The sequence below is a fragment of the Macrotis lagotis genome, chromosome X (assembly GCF_037893015.1).
Source record: "Macrotis lagotis isolate mMagLag1 chromosome X, bilby.v1.9.chrom.fasta, whole genome shotgun sequence".
NCBI lineage: Eukaryota > Metazoa > Chordata > Mammalia > Peramelemorphia > Peramelidae > Macrotis > Macrotis lagotis.
In genome coordinates this window covers 124,941,440-124,954,003 of record NC_133666.1, presented here as the reverse complement: position 1 = coordinate 124,954,003, position 12,564 = coordinate 124,941,440, and the positions used below count along the sequence as shown (strand labels likewise).

Genomic DNA, 12,564 nt, shown 5'->3' with positions numbered 1-12,564 from the left:
ATTATTTGTACAAAATAAGAAAAAATAAACAAACAAACAAATAAATAAATAATTCTTCTTTCACTCCAGACTTAATTTCATTATTAAGAGTAAGGCTTCCATTCAGCATTGAACTTCTCAACCTTGCTGAGGGAGTCAAGGTGGGGGGCTTTATTTCTAACAAATTCTAACATTCGGATTCCTCTTATTGTAATAATAAAATGAATAATTATCTAGCTGTGTGACCTTGGGCAAGTCACTTAACCCCATTGTCTTAAATAAAATTAGAAATTAAAAAAAAAATCAACTGGAGTGGGAAATTGTTTAGTTCTGTAGTCATAGTATAAATATCCTGGCCCTCTGATCAATAAAAGAAGTCATCTATGCCTGGCCTGGTTATTTCTCACATTGCTGCAAACACGCTTGTGTATGCTGGAATCAATAAAGGAAAGCTATTTTTAAAATTATTAAAGAAAAACATTCCTATATGGGAAGATGATACATGTAACTTGGGAACTTTACTATTATTAGGGCAATTAGAAAGAGTCTAGACAGAAGGTATGAGTGGGATTTGGTTATGCTTGGTTAACATAAAAAAATATAGGGGTGAGAAAGAGGGATGCCCTGGAAGAATGGAAAAAGGAAACAGTTAAAACAGTACTTTAGGAATATATCTAAATGTTTACATCAATAAAAAAGATAATAAGTATGTAAAAGGCAATCAAATAAAAAAATTAGAAAAAGAACAAATTTTAAAATGTTCAATTAAATACCAAAATTGTAAACAAAGGAAAGATTATTAAAATTAAAAAATTTGAAAACCAATGATCTAATAAATAAAACTAGGATATATATATATATATATATATATGTACATGTATATAAAATAATAACAATAAAATAAATAAAGCATTGGTTAATTTGATTTAAAAAAAAAGAAAGAAGAAAACCAAATTGCCAGTACCACAAATGAAAAGGGAAAAATCACCACCAATAAGGAAGAAAGTAAATTAATAATATTAGGAGTTATTTTGCCCAGTTATATGCCAATAAATCTGACAAGCTAAGTGAAATCGATTAATATTTTTAAATTTATATAGGCAAAGTAGTCCTTCCAATTCCTGCCATGACACAAATATGATGCTAAGATCTGAACCCAGAAAGAACTAAAGCAGAGAAAGAAAACTATAGACCAATTTTTCCCACCTTGTGGGTTTTATTCTAAAAATTACAGGACTGATTGAATAATCAGAAAACTATAAGCATAATAAACTATACCAATAGCAAAATAATATAAATATTATATAGATACAGAAAAGACTTTTGATAAAATAAAATACCAATAGCTATTAAAAACACTAGAAAGCACAGTAATAAATGAAGCTTTTCTTAAAACAGTAATATCTATCTAAAACTAAGAGAAAGCATTACCTATATAATTGAGATCAGGGCTGAAACAAGAATGTTCATTATCATTATTATTCAATATTTTTCTACAAATGTTAACTCTAGCAATAATATAAGAAAAAAAAAGAAATGGAAGGAATGAGAATATACAACATGGAAAGAAAAACTATCATTTTTTTAGATCATATGACTATATTTAGAGGATTCCAGAAAAATCACTTAAAAACTAGTTGAAACAATTAACATTTAGCAAAGTTGCAGGCTATCAAAACCCCCACCCCCATAAATCATCATTCTTTACTATCAAATTCCAATAGGAAGAGAAAGATAAATTTCATTTAAAATAAATGTGGACATTATAAAATACTTGGGGAGAAAGGGATCTACCTTCTAAAACAAACCTAGGAACTATATGAACACAATTATAAACTACTTTCCATACAATTGGAAAAATATTAATTGCTTATGGGAAGGTCAAAACAATACCATAAAAAGACAATTATGCTGAAATTAATTTACTTAGTACAATTAACTATCAAAAATAATTTTATAGTGCTAGAAAAAGTAACACACACTTAACCCCACTGCCTTGCAAAAACCTTAAAAAAAAGTACCATTACTAGGTCTATGTCCCAAAGAGATTAAAGAAAAGGCTAAGGAATCTTTGTGTAGAAAGGTATTTTATAACAGTTCTTTTTTTTTTTTTTTTTTTTTGGTAGTAGCAAACTAAAAAACTGAGGGGATTTTCATTAATTGGGGAATGGCTGAACAAGTTATGGCATATAATTAAATGAAATGAAGACCTATATGAACTGAGGAAAACTTAAGTAAGTATAACCAGAAGAACAGTAATATTGTAACAATGGTCAATTGTGAAAGACTTGGTTACCCTGATCAATACACTACTAGTTCAAGATAATTCTAAAGGATCCATATTGAAAAATTCTATCTATTTCAGGAGAGAACTGATGAATTTTCAGTGTGGATTGATGCATACTTTTTTCACTTTATTTTTCTTGCCTTCCCCTGCCCCATATGGTTAATGTAGAAATATATTTTTCATGACTTCATATGTCTAACGCTTGTCCTACTAATGACTAAGGAAAGGTTTGGAGGGAAGGAGAGATTTTTAAACTCAAAACTGAAAAAAAAAGAATGGTTAAAAACAATAAATAAATCTTACATGATGAAGGCATAGAGTGTTTCACACCTTACAACTTTTCTGAGCTTAAGGAAACCAATGGAAAATTCAGTTCTTTTTTTTGGATTAGTGAACAGGGAAGTTGGGATGAAAAAATTGAGAGGTAAATATTCAGAAGCATCCTACAAACAAGAGCCATCATGGCAGGTTAGAATTGTGCTAACATTGACAGAAACAGTATCTTTTTCTTGTTTAAATCTATAACCTCATATAGTTGCTTTGTTCTATGTCTAGTCACTCACCAAATTCCCATTCCTCATTTGGTAGACGTTGAGAAGGAAACGAGCGAAATAGTTTCTAATTTTCCAGGAATATATCTCAATTAAAAAAAGAATGAAGAGGAAAACGAAACCTAAAACAGCCATGGCAATCAAGAATTTTCCGATTCCTTTACCCTTCACTCTGTAGATACTTTGGTCTGTGAATGGCAAAAAAGAGAAGATGTTCTACCTTTTTTACTTACTATTTTTAGAAAGGTTTCCTGTCATCAACTTTCCCTTCCCCCAACCCATTCCACCACACACACACACACACACACACACACACACACACACACACACACACACCCCCGTCTGCTTAGGTTTTCTGTTTTATTTTAGGCTATGGGCAGATTAATGACTAAGAAACAAATTATAAAGGTTTAATATAGATGAAGAGCATAAAATGAAAGATAATATAATTAACTGAAATATCTAATAATGCACACACAATCCCTTTTAAATGATTACTAATTATATTTCTTCCTATGGTTTGAATGTGATATTTGTTTCTGCCTTTAGGATTTTTGGTAGATTGAGGCAGCTAAGGCATATGCTAATGGTTCTCAGATGTATAGAGCTCAATGGAAAGGTTTAAGTTAGCAGATGACCTTTTAGTTGAAATTCAGACTCCAGGGGTCCTCATTACCAGTCAGTAACATTTTTAAAATAACTAATGTACCATATCATCTTGAAAATCATAGTCTTTTTTGCTCATAAGCCCTGAAATCATCTTGAATTTACCTTGTATCTTCTAAAATCTTAGAATCACTTAAGAGACTTTCTCAGACTGAGGAAATGTCTTCTTTACTGACAGTAGACCCTGATGATTGATGATGATGATGATGATGATGTCTCAATCCTTCTCCATTGGATCCTCTCCTTTCTGCTCTATACTGATCCTTGTCCTACCTGAATGAACAATCTTTCTGTCTCCGTTGCTGGTTCTTTATTCACATTTGTATAAAATCATCTACTCCAGGGCTCCATTTTGAGCTTTCTTCTCTTCTACCTCTAAACACCCTCTTAGAGATCTTATTAGCTTACATTGATTCAATTAACCTATCTATACCGATGACTTTCAAATCTACACACAGACTACATTTTTCTCTTGAATTATACAGGTCCACAATCTTCACATTTTCATGTCACATAGAATCGTACCCTCAATTACTTCTAAAACTGAACTCATTATCTTTTCTCCAAATCCATCTCTTTTCCTAATTTCCCTATTTCTGAGTCCATTCTTCTCTTTGATTAAGTCTTGATTTCTCAGTAGATCTCTGAGAAACTCATATGCTCTAATTCTATGTGATTTCTTTATCTAGAAAACCTAATGCCAATGAGAAGGAATTATGACATTTTTCATTCATTAACTAAATGTTGCTTTCTAACTTAGCGTTGTACTTTTGACCTTGCCCCTTTGGTAACTTAAGCTTCAGAGTCTCTTCTGGGACACCAGCATTTTAATTATCATTCAGATTTCACATCCTACAGGTCACATGAAACTTTTTGTTTTAATCTTACCTCTCCCTCTTCCCATAAGAACCAAAATTCTTCAGTCAGTTTTTCCTCTAGTCTAATTATTGCCACCCTAGTTTAGAACCTGTTTTTCAACTTGCTTGGACTATTGTAATAGTTTACTAAGTTGATCATATCCAATTCCACCTCTCCAAATCATTCTCCACATAATTGTCAAACTGATATTCCTAATACATGAGTATGACCAAGCCATTCTGTCTTAAGAAGCTATAGATGCTCCCAATTTCCTCAGGGATAACTTCTGAACACTTTTTTTTTTTTTGCCATTTAAAACCCATCTCAAGCTAGATTTCAAACTAATCACATATTATTTCCTTTCACACACTCTATGGTCTGTTTGTTGTTCACCCAGGAAATTCTGTCTTTTGTCTCTGTGTCTTCACACAATCCCACTGCTGCTTTGTGAAACTCCTCCATTCCTCTCTTTGAGAAACCTTCCATGTATTTTCCAGTTCAGGGCCCCTTATCTTGGAATCACTCTGATTATTGCATACAGCCTATCTTCATACACTAGTGAATTTATCACTTTTCTACCAGGAGAATGTAAACGCCCTAGCACAAAGAACATTCCTGACATATAGTCGGTTTAATAAATGCCTACTGATTGATTCCATTAATTCTCTCTCTTCTGCTATAAGGAGAGTTGGAGAAGAAGCACTGCAAGTATGACCTGGAGGAACCAAAGATACTTACTGTACTCATCACAATCTGTTGTTGTAGTAAGCAAATCACAAAGCGCCTTGCTTCTGACATAGTCATAAAATCCACTAAGAGCCATTGCCAAGTTGTAAGCGGGAATCACCAGTAATATATCACCCATAGTTTCGACATATTTACGAAAATAAAATGCTATGATGAAAAGATGATCAATTAACTTCTCCCAAAGGACATATACTCCATGATAATCAGATTAAATAACATTAAGAACTCACCTATTTCAGTTTATATTTTCCCCTTTCATTTGTTACCATTTGTTGTTCTTTTGCTTGAGGTACTGGGGAGAAATATCTGGACTCCTCCAGTTTTCACTCCCATTTGAGGATCAGACAAGGAAATAATATTGATAGAGGGCATATACTCTAAGATGTACTCATTGGGAAGAGGGAAGAAAATTATCCATTTTTTTCATTTTTAACAAATTATGAAAAATATATATTTTCAACAAAAAATATAATCAATATGACATTTCTCTAAAATAAAGCTAAATTCTCCCAATGTCAGTTCTGTAGTTAAATAAAAGAAAGTTAGGATTTGGGTTAAACATAAATTTACCTACCTTAAAGAACATGCCCAGTTAAGCCTGAATCTGTCTGTTAGGGTAAAAAGATTCTGGCCAGTCATCGCCTTAACTGACAAAGGAGGCTTGGATCTATTAGTGAGGACTAAGGGATTTTTTTGTCCCCACTGAATGTATTTAAAAAAAAACCCTTCTTGCTTCTAGATGATGAAGAGAAATCCTCCTTGGTAGACAGATTTGAGATTTTGATCTTACCAGATTCCAGAGATGAAAGGGACACATATGAGGGGTGGAAGGTTGGCAATTTTCATTTTAGGAGCCCTTCATAGAACCATAGAAGAGCTGTGGTGAGAGGTGGGGATGAAGGATCAGTGGGAAGGCTCCATTAGTGTATGTATATTCCCCACTCCCCTGTGCTACATACATATATATGTATATATATATATATACATATATATATGTATATATGTATATATATATATATATATATACGAATAATGTGCAATTTAACAATTTAATTTTATGACCAATTTGTCTAGATCCCAGATCACCCATCTATGTGGATCTTTATTTCACAATTTGGGGATTCTATAACAATTCTGTTAATTAATTAATCTCTTCTTGGTTAAAAAGTAAGATTATAATTTCTTCCATGCAAAGGGAAGACTAACACATTCCTTTGTTAAATGATATAGACAGTATCTACCAAGGTGTTTGATAGTATAACCATACTGTTGAGGGTGATGACCCTCCACAGAAGTGAGGGTGTATAGGAACTAAGGACAAAGATCCTTATTGTACTCTGAACTGGGGGCAGACTTGTTTTGAATAAGACTGATACAAAGAAGATGAGAGATGAGCACCAAAGATGTCCATTATTACCACTATGATTCAATATTGTACTAGAGAATTCAATATTGTAGTACAAGAGAAGAAAAAGGAATGGAAAGAATTAGAATAGGCAACGAGGAAACAAAACTCTCACTCTTTGGAGATATATGATAGTAGACTTAGAAAATCCTAAAAAAATCAATTAAAAACTATTTGAAACAAATATAAACTTTAGCAAAGTTGCAGGATATAAATTAAGCCCCCCAAAATCATCAGCATTTCAATATATTGCCAAAAAAGTCCAGCAGCAAGAGATAGAAAAAGAAATTTCACTTAAAATAAACTGTAGATAATATAAAATATTTAGGAGTCCACCTGCCAAGACAAACCCAGAAACCATACAAACACAATTACAAAATACTTTTCACATAAATAAAGTCTTATCTAAAATCTAAAGAAAAGATTAGGGTAGTCTGGGTAGTCTGAGCTAATATAATAAAAACAAATTTACTTAAATTAAGTTTACTTATTCAGTGCCATATCAATCAAAGTACCAAAAATTATTTTATAGAGCTAGAAAAATAATAACAAAATTCAACTGAAAGAACAAAAGGATTAGAATATCAAGGCAATTAATCAAAATAAATGAAAAGGAAGGTGGCTTGGGTGTACTAGATCTAAAATTATAAAGTAGGATTATTAAAAATGATTTCATTCTGTTTAAGAAACAGAATGGTGGATTAGTGGATTAAGTTAGGTATAACAGACATAGTAGTAAGTGATTATAGTAATCAACTGTATGATAAAACCAAAAGCTCCAACCTCTGGGATATGAACTAATCTTTATTTGGAAAAAAACTGCTGGGAAAAACTGAAAAATAGTATAGCTTAAACTAGGCACAGACCAACATCTCACATCCTATACCAAGATAAGGTCAAAATGGATATAAGATTTAAACATAAAGGATAATACCATAAGTAAATTAGGAGAGCAAGAAATATTCCATGTCATTGATCTATGGAGAAGGCAAGAATTTATGATCAGAGAACACTATGAAATGCAAAAGGGACAATTTTGATTACATTAAATTAAAAAAGTTTTGCTAACAAAACCAACGCAACCAAAATTAGAAGGAAAGCAGAAAGCTGAGAAATAATTTTTTCAGCAACTGTTTCTGATAAAGGACTCATTTCTCAAGTATATAGAGAACAGAATCAAATTTATAATAATTCTTGAATTGATAAATGGTCAAAAGATATGAACAGTTTTCAGATGAAGAAATTAAAAATATTTATAGACATGAAAAATGCTCTAAGTTACTATTGATTAAAGAAATGCAAATTAAAACAATTCTGAGGAGCCACCTCACACCTATTAGATTGGCTATTAGGACAGAAAAGGAAAATGATAAATATTGGAAAAGTTGGACAACTGATGGAATTTTGAACTGATCGATCCATTGGAACTATGCCCAAAGAACTATAAAATTCCGCATACCCTTTTATCTACTATTTGGTCTGTATTCCAAAGAGTTCATAAAAAGGGGGGGAAGCCCATATCATATGTACAAAATTATTTATAGCAGCTTTTTTGTGGTGTCAAAGAATTGGAAATTGAGGGGATGCCCATCAACTGAGAAATGGCTGAATGAGTTGTGACACATGAATATTATGGAACAGTATTTTTTAATAAGAAATTATGAGCAATCAGATTTCAGAAAAGCCTCAGAAGACTTATATGAACTGATGCTTGAGTGAAGTGAGCAGAATCAGGAGAACACTGTACACAGTATCAGCAACATTGTGTTATGATCAGCTATGATAGATTTAGTTCTCAGCAAAACAATGATCTAAGGCAATTCCAAAAGATTTATGATGGAAAAATGTCATTCACAACCAGAGAAAGAACTGTGGAGACTGAATGCAGTTCAAAGCATTCTATTTTAGCTTTTTTCCTCTCTTGTTTTTCCTTTTTGGTTCTGATTTTTGTTCAAACCATGACTAATGTAGAAATATGTATATTGTACATATATAACTTATATCAAATTACTCCATCCTGGAAGCAGAGCCCCTCCTTAACAAAGAGCCAAAATCAAGTCATTGGCTGGGGAAATGAGCAAACAACAAAAGGAAAAAAAAACTGACCATAGATATAAATATTGGTTCTATAGAGCAAAATACACACTCAGAACATAACAAGGTCAAAGTTTCTGAATCCAAAGCCTCCAAGAAAAATATGAATTGGTCTCAGGCTATGTAAGAGCTCAAAAAAGAGTTTGAAAATCAAGTAAGGAAGGTAGAGGAAAAATTTAGAAGAGAAATGAAAGTGATGAAATCATGAAAACTAAGACAGCAGCTCGATGAAGGAGATACAAAAGAAAAACACCAAAGAAAATCCCATCTCAAAAACCAGACTGGGTCAAATGGAAAAAGAAGTCAAAAAAGTCAATTAGGAGAGAAGAATGTCTTTTTGTTTTAGAGTTTTTTTCAAGGCAATGGGGTTAAGTGGCTTGCCTAAGGCCACACGGCTAGGTAATTATTAAGTATCTGAGGCTGGATTTGAACCCAGGTACTCCTGACTCCAAGGCCAGTGCTCTATCCACTGCACCACCTAGCCACCCCTGAGAAGAATGTCTTAAAAAGCAGAATTGGTCAAATAGAAAAGAAATAGAAAAGCTCACTGAAGAAAATAATTCCTAAGATATATATATAACGGAGAAAAGGGAGAATGAAACAAAATCAAAAGAATGAAAAAATAGAAGAATATATGAATTATCTTGCTGGGAAAACAACTGATCTGGAAAACAAATTGGACTACATTAAAGCCATGACCAAAAATTATTGGACTATTTAAAAGCCATGACCAAAAAATGAGCCTAGACATCATTTTCCTAGAAATTATCAAGGAAAACTGCCCTGATATTCTAGAAGCAGAAGGTAAAATAGAAATTGGAAGAATCCATTGATCATCTCCTGAAAGAGATCTCAAAATTAAAACTGTCAGGAATATTATAACCAAATTTCAGAGCTTTCATATCAAGGAGAAAAAATGCAATCAGTCAGAAAGAAGCAATTCAGATATCATGGTGCCACAGTTAGGATAAGACAAGATTTAGCAGCTTCCACATAAATGGATCATAGAGCTTGGAATATGTTATTTCAGAAGGCAAAAGAACTTGGATTACAACTAAGAATCAACTATCCAGGATAATTGAGCATACTCTTTCAGGGGGGGAAAATGGACATTCAGTGAAATAGGGGACTTTCAAATTTTCTTGATGAAAAGAGCAGAGCTAAATAGAAAATCTGATCTTCAAATACAAAATTCAAGGGAAGCATAAAAAGATAAACAGTGAAGGTAATTCATAAAGGACTTAATGATGCTGAACTGCTTCTATTCCTGCATGGAAAGATAATACTGATAACTTATATGAACTTTCTAACTTATTAGGGAAGTTAGAAGGAGCATATATAAACAAGGCACAGGTGGGAGTTGAATTTGAAGGGATAATATATGAAAATGATGGAGATAATAAGTGAGAGATGAATGAATATCCTGGGAGAAAAGAAAAGGGAGAGGTAGAATTGGTTGTTTCCTATAAAAGAGGCATGAAAAAGCTTTTGCAGTGGAGTATAAGAGGTGGGAGCTGAGGGGGAGTAAATCTTACTCTCATTTGAATTGTCTCAGAGAGAATAATATACATAAGCAACTGGGAACAGAAATCTATCTTATCTTAGTGGAAAGTAGGAAAGGAATGGGGGGGGGGTAGGTGACCGAAGGGAGGGAAGATTGTGAGATGGGGCAGTTAGATGCAAAACACTTTTGAGGAGGGAATGGGTGAAAGGAGAGAGAGAATAGAAAAACTGGGGCTGGGGGACTAGGAAGGAGGGAAATAATTAGCAGTAGCAATGGTGGGGGAAAACATATTGAAACAAATTTCTCTGATAAAGACCTCATTTTTCAAACAAAGTGAAGTGAGTCAAATCTATAAAAAAGGAGTCATTCCCCAATTGATGAATGATCAAAGGATATGAACAGTTTTTAGATGAGGACATTAATGCTATCTATTTAAGCCATTTAAGAAAAATATCCTAACTCACTGCTGACAGATAGGAGAGATACAGATTAGAATAATTCTGGGGGTACTACCTTATACCTATTGGATTGGGTAGTAGAATGAAAATGGAGGATGACAGGTGTTGAACAGGGTGTAGGAAGGATGAGATATTAATGCACTTTTAGAAGAGTTGTGAAGGGATTCAATAATTTGGTAGAGCAATTTGGAACCATGCCTAAAGGGTTATAAAACTATGCCTACTAAAACTATGACTACCCTTTTACCTAGCAATGCCATTTCCAAGTCTATATAACAGAAGAGATGAAAAACAGAAGGGAAAAGGATCTATGTGTATAAGGATGTTTGTAGCAGTTCTGGTGGCAGGGAGCTAGAAATTGAGGAAATTGCTCATCAGTTGGGGAACAGTTGAACAGATTGTGGCATGTGATTAAGATGAAATGCTATTCTGTTATAAGAAATGATGAATAGGATGCTCTCAGTAAAAAAAAAACCTTCACAAGCAGATACATTGGGAAATATACTACTTACAAAGTAACAGCAGTGTTGTAGTATGATCAGCTTTAAGTGACTTACTTTTTCTAGCAATGCTGTGATCCAAGAGAAATCTGAAGGACTTATGTTAAAGAATACTATCCATTCCAAAGACAGAGCTGTCTGAATACAGATTGAAGCATACTATTTTTAAGTTTTTCTTCTTGGGGTTTCAGTTTTTTTGGGGGGGTTATATTTACTTTTACAACATGATTATCGTGATAATGTTTTTCATGACTGCACATTTTTCATCTATATCAAATAAATTGCTCTCTGAATGAGGGCAATTGGGCTGGGAAGAAGGGAGAGCATTCTGAACTCAAGGCTTTAAAAATGAATGTTGAGCTTGTTTTTGTATGTAATCAAGGAAAATAAAAATAAAAATAAAATAAAAAAAGCAATGTTTCTACTAATAACAGTACAAACACGAAACCAAGGCATCATAAAGGTTTAGTTCTTAGGAGAAAAGTGCAGAATGTACTATTCATCAGAGAAGGACACTGTATTCTCTCAAAGAGAAAAAGAGGGAGGAGAGGGTAGTACAAGCTACCAAGATAAACTTAGTTCAGGAACCTTGGAAATTATAGATGAAATAGAAAAAGAGTTCTGGTCACTTTTCTCAAGGGTTCTGGAAACACTTGGAATTACTCCTCAAATCTAGATCCATTCTTGAAAGCAGAAAACTCCAAAGACAGAGATTGGGGATTGAACTGGTTGGGATTCTGTAGTGGATCACTTTACATCTATGCCTAGAAAAAACCCCTAATCAACCAGAAAGGAGAAAACACTCCCTGAGAAAAATAGATTCTGGGCCAAGAACCCCGCCCAGATGAGCTTGGCTCTAGAGACCTGAGCACCTAAACTCTGCAAATAGAGCTCCTCAATTCTAAAATAAGTCCATATATCTATAAAAAATAAACAAACAAAAACCCCAAACAACTCTGGCCCTCCCAATTACATTCTCAGGATTTGAGAGGGTCTTGGGGCCAGAATAGGCATGTAAGACAATTATACCTTTTTAGGATTATTTAGAGAATACTGACTCCTATCTTCAGTAAAGTCTATAAAATGAAAATGAAACAATGAAAATGAAAAGTTCTTTAGGTAGGAGACAATGGAAATGCTTTTCATCTAGTACCAGGAAGGAAGAAAGAAGCTTGTAGTAATAGAATGAGCACTGGATTATGGCTCACCTCTTGGAGGGTGTCTCTTCCTCAGTAAAATGAGGAATTGGGATTGGATATCTATGGCCTCTTCCAGATCAAAGAGTCTATGATTCTAGAAAGATTCTAGAAAGGTGCATCTTCTTTCTTCCAAAAGTATTAGTCTAAGTTCTAGGTTTCTTCCTTCCCACAGTGGTATCCTAGTCATTCTGGGAGGGCAGGGGCAATGTGCCCTTACCTTAGATCAGTTTCCTTGTAAACCCTTTGACCAAAAGTTTTTCCAAAATTCTGAACTGAATAAGTATAAATTAGGAGAGAAATTTTGATTATTTCCCAG

At 33.5% G+C, this 12,564-nt stretch overlaps 1 protein-coding gene across 8 annotated transcripts in view; it reads right to left on the bottom strand.

The window, feature by feature from the left end:
* The window catches only part of LOC141502677 (phospholipid-transporting ATPase ABCA3-like), a 312,244-nt gene that overhangs the window by 41,681 nt on the left and 257,999 nt on the right, over positions 1–12,564 (bottom strand). For all 8 annotated transcript variants that reach the window (XM_074207528.1, XM_074207521.1, XM_074207520.1 and 5 more), the window contains 2 exons: positions 5,080–5,235; positions 2,830–3,005 (listed from right to left, as the gene is read on the bottom strand). In XM_074207528.1, coding sequence (XP_074063629.1) covers positions 2,830–3,005; positions 5,080–5,235 — 332 coding nt within the window. The remainder of the gene's footprint in view (positions 1–2,829; positions 3,006–5,079; positions 5,236–12,564) is intronic.